At 42.4% G+C, this 14,067-nt stretch overlaps 1 protein-coding gene across 5 annotated transcripts in view; it reads right to left on the minus strand.

Moving 5' to 3' along the window:
• The window catches only part of LOC122550755 (spermatogenesis-associated protein 13-like), a 265,136-nt gene that overhangs the window by 99,255 nt on the left and 151,814 nt on the right, over positions 1-14,067 (minus strand). For all 5 annotated transcript variants that reach the window (XM_043691970.1, XM_043691968.1, XM_043691966.1 and 2 more), the window contains one exon: positions 11,090-12,886. In XM_043691970.1, the coding sequence (XP_043547905.1) occupies positions 11,090-12,886 (1,797 nt within the window). The remainder of the gene's footprint in view (positions 1-11,089; positions 12,887-14,067) is intronic.

Raw genomic sequence — 14,067 nt, forward strand, 5'->3', positions numbered from 1 at the left:
GAGTAGTTTGGCTTGGGCGAAGCCTTTGTAAGATGGGTGAAGGTTTTCTACAGTGACCCTCTTGCTGCGGTCATCACCAATATGGTACGATCAAGCAATTTTAGTATTTTTAGGGGCAGCTGACAGGGCTGTCCCTTTTCACGATTACCTTTTACATTGGTGATTGAACCATTGGCATAGGCCATTTGTAGGGATCCCAATAAATTGGCTCCAGAAGTGGGGTCAAAATTACATAAGATTTCATTGCATGCGGACCATGTCCTCATTTTTTTTTGTCAAATCCAGCAGCCTTGCCTAATACAATGCATCAACTCTTTTGGCACCTCTTTGGGGTACAATATTAGTTTTGCAAAATCAGAGGCTATGCCTATGGGTGGTCTTTCAAAGGTGCTAGGTTTTGAGGGTGAATCTCGATTCCCATTTGAGTGGTCACAGGGGGGTTTTATGTATTTGGGCATATTCATCACTAGTTTTTGATTGGTTGCTTAAAGTTAATTTTGTTCAATTATTCAACAACGTCAAGCAAGATCTTCAAAGATGGCAGGCACTTCCAGTCTCATGGTTATGTCGGATAGCTCTTATTAAGATGAATATTCTCCCGAGTTTGTTGTACCCTATACGAATGCTCCCCCTGATTTTCGATAAGCAAAAGTTCAGGAGACTGAATGGCTGGCTCGGTTCTTTTATTTGGTATTGTCAGCAGCCCCTTAAGAAATTAGCTAAACTGAAATTGCCTCACAGACTGGAAGGAGTGGATCTCATGGACATTAAAATTATCAACTCAGCTCGCTTTTATCTTACATGAGTGATTGGGCTGGTGGGGACCCTCTTTCAATATGGTGAGATAGCGAAACCTCTCAGGTAAAGTGTCCCCTTGCTACTTTTGGACAAAATGAGGACAATTAAGGAATATTGCCATAACTCAATAGTTACTGATACTGTTAAAACATGGAGGGCAATTCGGCAGAGGGAAGGCAATACTGGCAAAACATGTTTTCTTACACTTATAGTGGGTTTGCCGGGTTTTCACCCGGGGATGATGGATTCAGGATTAAAATATTGGGCAGCTAGGGGTGTGTCTGTTTATTTGAGGGAGATACAATGATGTATTTTGATCAGTTAGCATGGAAATACAAGCTTTCTAGCAGGGACCTCTTTCGTTTTTTTTTAAGTTAAGGATTTTATTCAAAAGAAGACTACACTTTTGACTGATTCTTATAATCTGACATAGAGAGGAAGGTGCTCAGAGCTAAGAGTACACTTTCTGTCAGCACTAGGACCCATTAAAGATCAAATCGCTCTTTGAATGGATCAAACTGACCAGAGATACAAAAGGACCGCCAAGACTTGAAATGATTATCCGAAGGGAGTGCTGCAAATTCTCAGCACAGCGAGGCCTGGTCTGTTGGATGAAGACCCTGTTTTGTGGGGAGTGGTCTCATCCAGCAGCTGGGAACACCGGTAAGGGGGATGGGGAGAGGTGACCCAGTGATCCATTTGAAGGTGTGGGAGGCGAGGGACTCTCCCCCATGCCCCCCTCCAGCTGGAAAGGACGGAAGAGGCCGCACAGTTTCGGCTGCTTTGCACTCCCGCTCCCCCCCAACTCAGAAGCCGTTGGTCTGGCAGAGGAGATGGTGTCATTCACAACACAGCCTGTACATCTTTATGGTGAGCTATGGTGTGAGACAAGATTTAAAACATCAGCTCAGAGGACAATAGATGAGACTGTTTAGCACGAGAAAGCAAGTATGTTATTCCAAAGATGTGCCATTTAGCTCACCACGTTGGACATCCCACTGATTTACACCCAGTTAAACTACTAAACAGGATCTACCTTTCCTTTCCTTTCCACTTTCAATGTAAGCAATTTGTCCTGGCACTGGGTTGTACTGCCACAAATACATTCAGTTGACGTCTCATCTGCTTCAGGGCAGGGAGTGCACACTGGCTGTTTGACTGGATGCCGACTGTTGGCATGCACTTCTGAGCCAGGCTCATACTGTCCCCCAGGTCTCTGGAATGTGCAATCTGTCAAACCAAGTTGGAGGGTTTGAACTACAGGGAGAAGCTGAATAGGCTGGAGCTATTTTCTCTGGAGCGTTGGAGGCTGAGGGTGGTGCGTGTATGGAATGAGCTGCCAGAGGAAGTGGTGGGGGCTGGTACAATTACAACTGGATGGGTACTAGATAGGAAGTGTTGAGAGGGTTAAGGGCAAAATGGTGGCAAATGGGACTAGAGTCATTTAGGATATCTGGTCAGCATGGACGGGTTGGACCAAAGAGTCTGTTTCCGTGTTGTACAACTCTATGATTCTACAACTCTAAGTTAATCTTCGCAATATCCCCAAGTCTTCCTTCACAATGAATCCCACTCTGCCTGTTTGTGCTTCAAAAGTGATACTGTCTGAGTGCCACACGATGGTGAAGTGCAAGCAGTGGGTGAAACACATGGCTCTGTGTCAGATAGCTGTAGTTCCAAATGCCCCTCTGGAGACTGATCACCAGAAACCAGTTGGACGCAACATTAAAAGGGTGCTGCTGTTTCGGATAGAAATGCCATCTTTGCAGAGAGACATTTAACTGCTGTTCCGTTTGCTCTCCAGATGGTTTACATAACATCCCTTGGATCAGGAGCAGGAACAAGTCAATTGGCCCTTCAGAAAGGTCACGGTTGATCTGGTTGCTCAAGGTACTGCCTATCCTGGATAACCTCACTCCCGTTACTCATCAAGAGTAGAGTGCCTTCTGCCTTCAAAAGTATTTCAAGGCTCTGCTTTCACTGCCCTTTTGGGGAAAGAGACAGACAGCATTTGATATCATCTGCATTGTATGAGCCAGTATCAAATATCGCAAGATCAGAACAAATTGTCTTCTCATTTGTTTCACGGCTGGTTGTGGGATCTTTCTGTGCGTGAATTAAGAACAAAGAACAATACAGCACAGGAACAGGCTCTGAGACCTTCTAAGCCTGCACTGACACATTTTGCCCTTCCATTCTAAAACTGTCTTCACTCATGGGATCCATTTCCCTATATCCCCTACCTATTCATGTACTGGTCTAGATGCTTCTTGAATGCTGCTATAGTGTGTGTTTCCACCATCTCCTCTGGCAGCCTGGTCCAGGCACTCACCCACCTTTGTGTGAAAAACATACCTCACACATCTGCTTTAAACTTATGCCCTCGCACACCTTGAACTCGTGTCCCCTAGCAATTGACCCTTCGACCTTGAGAAAAAGCCTCATACTTTCCACTCTATCCATGCCATTCACAATCTTATAAAGTTTGACCAGGTCGCCCATCGGCTTCCTGCATTCCAGTGAAAACAAATCAACTCTATTCAACCTTTCCTCACAGCTAAAATCCCCCATATCAGGCAACATCCTGGTAAACCTTTTCTGTTCCCTCCCCAAAGATTCACCCTTCTTCTGAGAATGTGGTGACCAGAACTGTACGCAATATTCCCAGTGTGGCCTAATGAAAGTTCTGTAAAGCTGCAGCATAACCTGCCTATCCTTATACTCAATGAATAAAAACAAATCACTTTAGAACCATTCTGGTAAATACAGTACATAGTTTGAAACAAATTGACATTTATAGCCTTTGATATGACAATTGTTGTGAGATTTGAAAATTCATTAATTGGCTATGGAGTATTTTGAGACGTCCTGAATTTACTGCTACACTTCCCAACACTACAATGTGACCGCACTTCTGAAGGACTGAATTGGCTGTCCAGAGCTCTGTATTGGTGAAACTTGGGGCAAAAATAGGCCATTCAGTCCTTCCAGCCTGTTCTTCCGTTTCACATAGTCATTGTGTGATAACTATGTGATCTGCTTGTATTGCTCACAAGACAAAGCTTTCCACTGTGTCCCGGTACATGTGACAATAAATTCAATTCAATTCATTGTCTCTTAAACATAAAAATCCATCTCTTTCTTGAATATAATCAGCAACTTGGAATCCACAGCTTCTTGTGGTCACACACTTCACAGACTGACCAGCCTCTGCATGAAGAAATATTTCCTCATCTTAATCCTCAATGGCCTAACAACCTGTCCTCAGACTGTGTCCTCTGGTTTTAAACTCCCCAACCTGGGAAAATATCCTCCCTACAATCTAAACCCCAGAACAGTGAGCTGTCAGTCCTGTTCATGTTTCAGCCAAGTTTCTGTAAAAGCTCTGAAATCCCAATCCCATGTACTTAAACACACTCTGAGTTTATCAGCCTTATCTGGAAGACCCCTTGCACTGAAATAAATGCAATTTCGTTCTTCAGAGTTACAATGTACCCTGATTCTCTCTTTTCTTTCTTTTCTAATTGGTGTGCTCTCTTCACATTCAGAACCTTCCCCACCAACCTTTCTATTTACGCCATGACTTGTAATTCCTCCACTCTCCTCTCTATCTGTATAAAGTCTCTTTGGGTGGAACGAGCAAAGCTCCCTGCTAAGATATGGGTCCCTTTCCAGCTCGGGTAAGACCTATCCTCTTTGAACAGGTCTTTTCTGTCCCAGAGGAGACTCCAATGTGTGCAACTGGACTTGAAATCATACAGAACTGAGATTCCAGACAACATCTATGTTGATCTTAGCTGGGCAGTTGTAGGGGTGGCACAAGTTGAAGGAAAAATTGAGGACTGCAGATGCTGGAGATCAGAGTCAAAAAGTGTGGTGCTGGAAAGGTGTGGTACTGTGGTCAGGCAGCATCCGAGGAGCAGGAGAGTCGACGTTTCAAGCATAAGCCTTTCATCACATTCACGGTGAAGAGCTTATGCTCAAAACATCGACTCTCCTGCTCCTCGGCTGCTGCCTGACTGGCTGTGCTTTTCCAGCACAACACTACGTGGCACAGTTGAAGTCAACCTTCCTGAGGTAGAACAGGTAAGTGTTTGCACTTGATGCGGATAACTGGTCCCGTCTTGGAAACTGGTTTCTGCTGAGCACAGACGAGAGCATGATTTGAGGTGGGAACTTGACTGTCAGAAAAAGCTCCCAAGAAGCAGCTCCAAAGGAATTTTGAAGTCTGGCAGCACTGAGGGACTTGCATCTCAGCAAGTGCCTTCAGCTTTGAGCCAAGGGGGAAGTGGGTGGAAGTGTGGACAAGCCCCTGATCTCTCCTCGTGATGCTCTCTTGGGTGCAAAGCTCACCACCTCTTCTTGAAAGTGGTCCCTTTGAAGACAGGTGCAGGCAGCAGCCGCTTGAGTTCCTCCTCTTCACCCCCCCCTCCATTAGCCCTCCCCACCATCACCAACGACATCTGCCAACACGGATGAGGTTGGAGACGATGTGGTTTTGCCAAGAGGCTCCTTCACCTCATCCCAACAACAGTCTACTCACTCTCACTGGATGTCATTTCTCTGCTTTGCAGAGAAGATTTACCAGGATGTTGCCTGGAATGGAGAGGAAGTCGTACGAGGATAGGTGGAGAGTTCTCGGCCTTTTCTCGTTGGAACGGCGAAGGATGAGGGGTGACTTGATAGAGGTTTATAAGATGATCAGAGGAATAGATAGAGTAGACAGTCAGAAACTTTTTCCCCGGGTACAACAGAGTGTTACAAGGGGACATAAATTTAAGGTGAAGGGTGGAAGATATAGGGGAGATGTCAGGGGTGGGTTCTTTACCCAGAGAGTGGTGGGGGCATGGAATGCGCTGCCCGTGGGTGTGTTAGAGTCGGAATCATTAGCGACCTTTAAGCGGCATTTGGATAGGTACATGGATGGGTTCTTAATCTCGGTTAGAAGTTCGGCACAACACGCAGACACGGGGAGAATGTGCAAACTCCACACAGTCAGTCGCCGGGTCTCTGGCGCTGTGAGGCAGCAGTGCTAACCACTGTGCCACCATGCCACCCATATCGACCGGCACCCCTCATCAACTCTACCAGTTACATCTTCATTAAATTTTAACAGATTTGTAAACCATGATTTCATCTTCATAAATTCATGCTGACTGTCTGATTCTGCCATTATTTTCTAAATGCTTCCCTATAATATCTTTGATAATAGATTCAAGCATTTCCCCTGCTACATTTGTTAGGCTTACTGGTCTATAATTCCCGGTTTCTCTCTATCTCCCTTTTTGAATACTAGAGTAACGTTGGCTATCCTTCAATCTGCAGGGACTCTTCCAGAGTCTATAGAATCCTGGAATATGATGACCAATGCATCCACTATTTCTAGAGTCACTTCCTTAAGCACTCTGGGATGTGGATTATTAGGCCCTGGGGATTTATCCACCTTCAATCCCCTCAATTTTCCTAGCACCATTTCTCAACCATTATTATCTCCCTCAGTTCTTCCCTCTCACTAAATCTTGCATTCTCCAACATTTCTGGAATAACAAGGCCATTGGTGGCTGACAATGGGTCGGGTCTGGTAGCAGCCCATGCGATGGCAAGGGCTGGTGCATGGGGTTTGGGGTAAGGACATGGTAAAAGGTGCTCAGACCCTAAAATAGATGAACTCGAAATAGAGTCCAGAACGCTGTACGGTTCCCAAGTGGAATAGGAGGTGCTGTTTTTCCAGCTTGCATTGAGATTCGTAGGAGCACTGCAGCAAGCACAAGACAGAGATGCTGGTCAGGGAACAGTATTGTATGTAAATAGCAACAGTTATGAAGCTCAGGGTAATTTTTGCAGACAGATTGTAGGCATTCTGCAAAGTGGTTTTACAATTTGTTCTCCTCAATGTGGCCCACAAGATTGCGCTGTTATCCAAATAAATGCTATTAGCAGTTTCGAAAGGAATTAGTATTAATTAATAGAATGCTCATGCTTAAATATTAATTCACATAGTCATTCCATTTCAGGGAATCAATTATGATGGCAGACAAAATGCACCTTTCTTCTAGAAAATGTTTCACATCTTTTAACTTTTTTCTGTTCAAATAACCACACAGTTCTCTCAAACATTGTTACCGATTCTATTTCCATCACAGCGCTTAAGACAGCATTGTGTGTGTGTCCTCACAATGCTCAGCAAACATACTATGCACCTCTCTTTTCACTTAATTGTTGAGGACCTTTAAATATTACCTTCAAAGTAATTAAATGTTTTTCTTGTATTTTCCGATTACAGGCCTTTGCAATTTCAAGCAGGCCAATAAACTCTCCTCTTGGCTTACTGGGGCTCTTGTGGTGCAGTGGTAGTGCCCCTATCATTAGGCCAGGTGACCTGGGTTCAAATCCATCTGCTCTAGCACTATCTAATAACACATCTGAACAGGTTGTTTAGGAAAATAGCTATTGGATTCTGCAGGGCTCCACGTTAAGTCCCCAGCTTTTCACTGTATACATCAATGGCTCATAAATTTAGGACAAAGTCAAAAATCACAACACCAGGTTATAGTCCAGCAGTTTATTGGACACCGCAAGCTTTTGGAGCAACCAATCCTTCCTCAAGCAGCTCTAAAGAAATTTGCAGATGACAAAAAACAAGTTGCCACATAAATAATCAAAAGGAAAGCAAGCTAGTTGAAAATAGTAATGGCCAGGTGAGCAAAAAAGTCAATTAATTGAGAACCAGGTACTGTATTGGAGATGGCAAAATAGCAAGAGAATGTAAAATTAGCAGAATGATACTATATAAAAGCACCCTGTTGTTAAGTATGTGGATGGGTGTGTACTGTTACTTTAAGACCAGTCAGGTGACCCAGAGGCAGGAGCTTGGGAGGACGACAGTCTGAAACCAACTGTGCAACTGACAGTTTACACAAAGTATTCCCTGTTCTAGTTTACCTTCTGTCTGCCTTGTGTTCTATTTATGGTTCCAGTGAACCACAAACATAATACACCCATGTTTCAGCTGATTAAACTATTAGTTAGGCTACAGTGTAAGATTAGTATGCACAGTCTGAACATCACATTACAAGGAGGATGTTACTGCATGAGCAAGTGATCAGTAAGTTTACAGGGATGCTGTGAACTTGGAATTTTAGCTATAGGAAAAGCTTGAATCTTACAAAATGTAATAACTGTACATTTAGAAAATAATCTGATTGGGCAGATTAAACATAGACACAAACAATGGATGAAACAGTATGGTAATAGAGATGAAAAATGCTTGGACATTAATGTGTACAGAAAAAGGTCCAGACATGGATGAAATTAATGAACATAGAACATCACACAGCATATTAAAGGCCCTTCAGCCCTCAAGGTGTGCCGACATGTTATCCTACTCGAAGATCAGACCCATATTGTACTACCTTCCATGTGCATATCCAGGGTCACTTAAAATGTCCCTAATGCTTCTGACTCTACTACCACTGCTTACAGTGCATTCCACACACCCATCACTCTCTGTGTAAAGAACCTATCTAACCCTCTCCACTAACTCTTCGTCCAATCACCTTAAAATTATGCCCCCTCATGATAGACGTTTCTGCCATGGGAAAACAAAAAGTCTCTGGCTATCCACTCTATGCATCTCATCCTGTATACCTTTATCTAAAGTCACTTCTTATCCTCCTTCATGCCAATCAGAAAAGCTCCCTTGACCTTTCTTCATAAGACATGCCCTCTGGTCCAGGCAGCTTACTGGTAAATCTCCTCTGCACCCTCTCTAAAGCTCCCACATCATTCCTAGGTGGTGACCAGAACTGAACACAATATTCCAAGTGTGGTCTAACCAGAGCTTTAAAGACCTGCAGTATAACCTCGCGACTCTTAAACTCAATCCCCCTGCTAATGAAAGGCAACACACTATATGCTGCAGGCTGAATACTTTCAATCTACCACCACCCTCTGTTTTCTATGGGCCAGCCAATTCTGTATCCAGATTTTCCTGTATGCCATGCCTTCTTTTCTGAATGTGCCTGGGGAACCTTATCAAATTCCTTGTTAAAATCCATGTACACCACATCCACTGCTGTACCTTCATCAATGTGTTTTGTCACATCCTCAAAGAATTCAATAAAGGTTTGAGAGGCATGACCTGTCCATCACAAAACCATGCTGACCATCTCTAACCAAACTATGGTCTCCCAAGTAATCATAAATCCTGTCCTGGACAGGCAAATCATGGCAGGACTTGTACACCCCATAATGGTAAAGTCCTGGGGAGTGTTACTGAACAAAGAGACCTTAAAAGTACAGGTTCGTAGTTCCTTGAAAGTGGAGTTGCAGATAGACAGGATAGTGAAGGCAGCATTTGGCATGCTTTCCTTTATTGGTCAGAGCATTGAGTATAGGAGTTGGGAGGTCATGTTGCAGCTGAGGACATTGGTTAGGTCACTTTTGGAATATAGCGTGCAATTCTGGTCTCCCTGCTCTTGGATGCTGTGAAACTTGAAAGGATTCAGAAAAGATTTACAAGGTTGCCAGGGTTAGAGCATTTGAGCTATAGGAAGAGGCTGAATAGGCTGGGGCTATTTTCCCTGTCACATCGAATGCGGAGGGATGACCTTATAAAATCATGCGGGGCATGGATAGGGTGAGTAGACAAGGTCTTTCCCCTGGGTGGGGGAGTCTAAAACTAGAGGGAATAAGTTTAAGGTGAGAGGGGAAATTTTAAACGGGATTTAAGCAGCAACATTTTCATGCAAAGGGTGATTGTATGTATGAAACAGGCTACAGAGGAAGTGGTTGAGGTTGGTACAATTATAAACATTCCAAAAGTGACCTAACCAATGTCTTTAGCTGCAACATGACCTCCCAACTCCTATACTCAATGCACTGACCAATTATAACATCTGGATGGGTATATAAATATGGAGGGTTTAGAGGGATATGGGCCAAATGCTGGCAAATGAGATTAGATTAATTTAGGATATCTGGTCAGCATGGATAAGTTGGACCAAAGTGTCCGTTTCCAAGCTGTACATCTATATGACTCAATATATATCATGAAGGATACATTCCAAGTAACTTGAGACTTTTAATAGTTCTAAACAGTTATGTTTTATTCTCAAAACAAAAAGTTGTTCTTGACTTTTCATTGAATGGTAGTACAAGCCTGGATAGGACAGTCTATTCATAATTACAATCAGGGGAGCGATGCAGTGAAGCAAATCTGTCTTAATCTAATTTCCCCACATTCTAATGATCCCCACTGAAATTATGTGAGCTCTGAACTAACAACATTAGCCAAGTTCTGTCTTCTCTACCTCAAAAGCTAGAGACCAACCACATGCAAACTAAAAAAAGCCTCAAGACCTGATAGAGAAAAAAAAAGACTGAAGGGTCCAGTGACTCAAAACATTGATTCTGCTTTCTCCACAGATGCTGCCAGACGTGCTGTTTTTCTCCGGCTATTTCAGTTTTTTTCTCTCAAAACTTGACTTGTGCTTGAAATCATTTTCAATCATGGCAATAAATTTATTAGGTTTTGAATTATTATTTATAAGAAATGCTTTTGCTACATCTAAACACACTGTTAGCCACAGCAGAAACATCTGACTCATATTACCACAGTTTGAAATTGATGGCACTTCATTCAGAATCTAGGAAACCAAAATGAGCAGAGTGATTCCTAGTCATTTATATTGCTCCCTCAGAATTCCTATCCACACAGTGGTACAGTGGAGCATTGAAGAGTCACTTCAGTATAAAACAGCTTATCTGGAATTGATTGATAATTTAGGAAATCAGACTTCTTTTATTACTACTCTACTTCATTGAAGCCAAAATATCCAACTTGCCTAAAATTTCACCTACAATCCAAGCAATCAAAATGAAAATAATTCTGGCCACGGGAAAGTTGTAGTTTCAGTTACTCTCTAGCCACTGTGGTCACTGGGATAGATAACATACAACTCCATAAACCAAAAGCCTCTACTTCAGCAGTTTTCCATTCTAATTTTTGCTCATTTGGCAGCTGTAAGATATTTTCAACACAAACATTCATGCAAGAACTAAGACTCTTCAAAAAAAAATCTTTCCATTATACTTTCAAAAGTATACTGCGAAGTATCTCTGTGGGTAGCACTCTTGTCTTGAGTCAGCATTGAGTGTTTAAATCCAGCTCCAAAAACTGCAGTACAATAATCTAGGCCTGCAACATACATACAGTATATACAACCACCTAATTTCATTTTAAAATTAAACCAAATTTTTTTAAAAAGCAAAAAAAAGGAAAAAATCTTACCTCCTTTTTTTCTTCCACTCCAGAAATGGTTGTATTCAGACTAAGCTGTGAATGACTGCTTATTCCACTATCTTCATTACCATCATCAAAGCAAACTGCTTGTCCCAGATCCTTAAATGATACTGAACATTTTCCAGCTTTTGAGACAGTTCCTTCAGTTCGCCCATCACTGTCCATAGAACTAAGTGATAAAGTACTATGTTGATTTGGACAGTTGAATGTAATATTGGGTTTAGTCTTTTCAATGCTTGGACTCTGAGGTTTAGGAGCAGTTGGTCTGACTGGAATAGCAGACTGCTCAGCTTCAAACGTAAACGGACTGGTCTGTTTGGATTCATTTGAATCAAAGAATACTTCATTGGCAGAAGGGCTAAGAGCAGAGAAAGTAGATTGACTATTTGATTTTAGCACAGCCAGGTTTAAACATTGGGAAGACCTGCTGGTTTGAAAGTCTGGTGAGGATAATGACTTTTCCAACTGTGTAACAGTAGTCAGGGTGACTGTGGAAGTGAATAAGTTGGGGGATTCAGGAAAGGCAGAGGGTTGGTTCCAGTTAGGGGAGGCAAATCCGTGTCTTTCACTGTCAACACTCTGAGAAACTCTTCGAGAATAATCATCATGAAGCCTGCTATTAGAGCGAGTCCCATTTCTACTTTCACATGAAGATGAGTTTTCCTTTGATGGGCTCTCCAGTCTCCTTGCAACATCTGCAACATTACTCACTAATTTTAGCATTCTGTCAAAATCTTTAGCTCTGATTGGGCTCCTCCAGCGTTTTGATCGCCTTTCAGTGTTGCCAGATTTTTCTTCTGCTGATGAAGCACTTGCTGTGCGTTGTAATCTTTCATTTTCACGGGTCACTTTTATCTCTGTGAGGTTAGAGGTTGATTTCCTTTTAAATGAACTTTTCTTGAAAAAGCTTAAATTGTCTGTGCTTTTGCTTCTCCTGTTGATAGTTTTGTGATTTTGACCATTTGCTACCATTGAATCATTAATGTTGGATGCTTGGGGCACAAGAGACACAACTTTGGTACAGCCCTCTTGTATTGGGGATTTATCACAGTCTAATAAATTTATCCGCCCAACCCTATAAGCACGTCTAATGCTCCGTGATCTGTGGGTATGGCGCAAAAAAGCTTCATCAACATCTTCGGTTTCGGAAACATCTGAAGCCAAATCCTCCCCGGAACTACACAAATCTTGCAACGTGGCTGTGCAAGAAGGTTTATTCTGTATTTGCACACCATGGCCGTTTTGCATAAATTTGTGCACATTTTCAAAATTTTCCACATTTATGACCTCAGCATTTCCTCTGGTTTGAATTCCTTGAAAAACTGAGGACTTGAGTTTTTTAAAAGAACTCATTTTTCTGAAAGATGACAAGGCATTCCAAGTGGGAGAATTTCCCAGCAATATCACAGAATGTGGTCGACTGTCAGAGTTACAATTCGTATACTTCTTAGGATTTGAAATGAAATGCATGATTTTTGAAGGGGTCAACTTACTCTCTCCCATTTCCTGACCACTGTTGCTACTATGGTCACGAAAGCCATTATCTACTTTCGGATGAGATGAATTCTCGAACATTCTGGAATCCGTAGTATCTACAGATAAGATATTGGCACTTGCGCATCCATTATGGAGAGATTTCATGTTGCCATTACTACAGATGTCAGAAAGATCGAGGCTACTGATCAACTGGATGTTTTCATTCAGTGGCCCCACCTCAGCTTCACTTCCTCCCTTCAGCTCTACATAGATGTTGAGAGAGGTTAGCACTTCACTGGACTGGAGTGCCTGCATGGAAAAGATTAAGAAAGCGTTTAACAAACCTGGTAAAGGAAGTACTTTTTTGAAAATAGCTGGAAACTGTGAAAGTAACAAAAAAGTGAACATGAAACAGCTATATGATTGACATGATCCCATCATGATCTGAACACTTAACATATTCTAGCTGCCCTTATACACATTCACCAAGATTGGAAAAAAGTTCTTGAAGAAAAATTAACTCTTATTTCCCCTTTTACAACTCCTTTATTCGTTGACTCTCTTCTGAATTCCACCCCATTGCAGGTCTCCTATGTCTTCTTCCCCATTTAAACAACAGTTTAAAACTGTTCCATCTATATCATTTTCTAATCCTATAAACCTGATATGTAAACTGTCTCTCTCCACATTTGCTGCCTAACCTACTGATTACTTTGTTTCACAGCAGAACCACAGGAATTTGCTTTGGCTTTGGAAACGTGAAACATAGGAACACAGGAGTAGGAGTAAGCCTTGAGTCAGCTGAAAGGGAATCAGAAGCTGGCAGTGACAGAGTCTCCTCAGCCATTGTTCCTTCGCCAATGCTTGTCTCGCTGACACTTGGTCACCAAGTTCCACACATTTAACAGCTGGAGCAGCTGAAGAGATGTCCAGGACATGAACCTCTTCTTCATTAGGTCCAATTTGGAGACGCCGGTGTTGGACTGGGATGTACAAAAGTTAAAAATCACAAAACATAGGTTATAGTCTAACAGGTCCAACCTGTTGGACTATAGCCTGGTGTTGTGAGATTTTTAACTTCATTAGGCCCAGCCTCTACTTCCACCCCAGAGCCTCAGCCTCTGTCTTCCCATTGTCCCACATTCCTCCTAATCTTCAGCCAATACAAAAGGAGAGATATGTCAGTGGGGCATGTGAAGCTTCAACAGCCTCAATGCGGGACATCTGCACATTTGCTGCTGCTGTGCCACTGCACACAAATAGTGATGCCAGCTGCATATGCAAAGAAACTGCTGCAGCCTGTCATGATATTATTGCCCATGCGTGAGAACTATTTTGCAATGTGAATATTCATTGTTTTCCCATACTGTCTCCGCATCTCTATGTAGTTAGTATTTTGAAATCTGTCAATGTCCATTTCAAACATTGACAATGAATAAGCTTCCACAGCTCTTTGTTGTAGAGAATTCCAGAGATTCATATCCCATAAG

The sequence above is a fragment of the Chiloscyllium plagiosum genome, chromosome 6, assembly GCF_004010195.1.
Source record: "Chiloscyllium plagiosum isolate BGI_BamShark_2017 chromosome 6, ASM401019v2, whole genome shotgun sequence".
NCBI classification, from domain to species: domain Eukaryota; kingdom Metazoa; phylum Chordata; class Chondrichthyes; order Orectolobiformes; family Hemiscylliidae; genus Chiloscyllium; species Chiloscyllium plagiosum.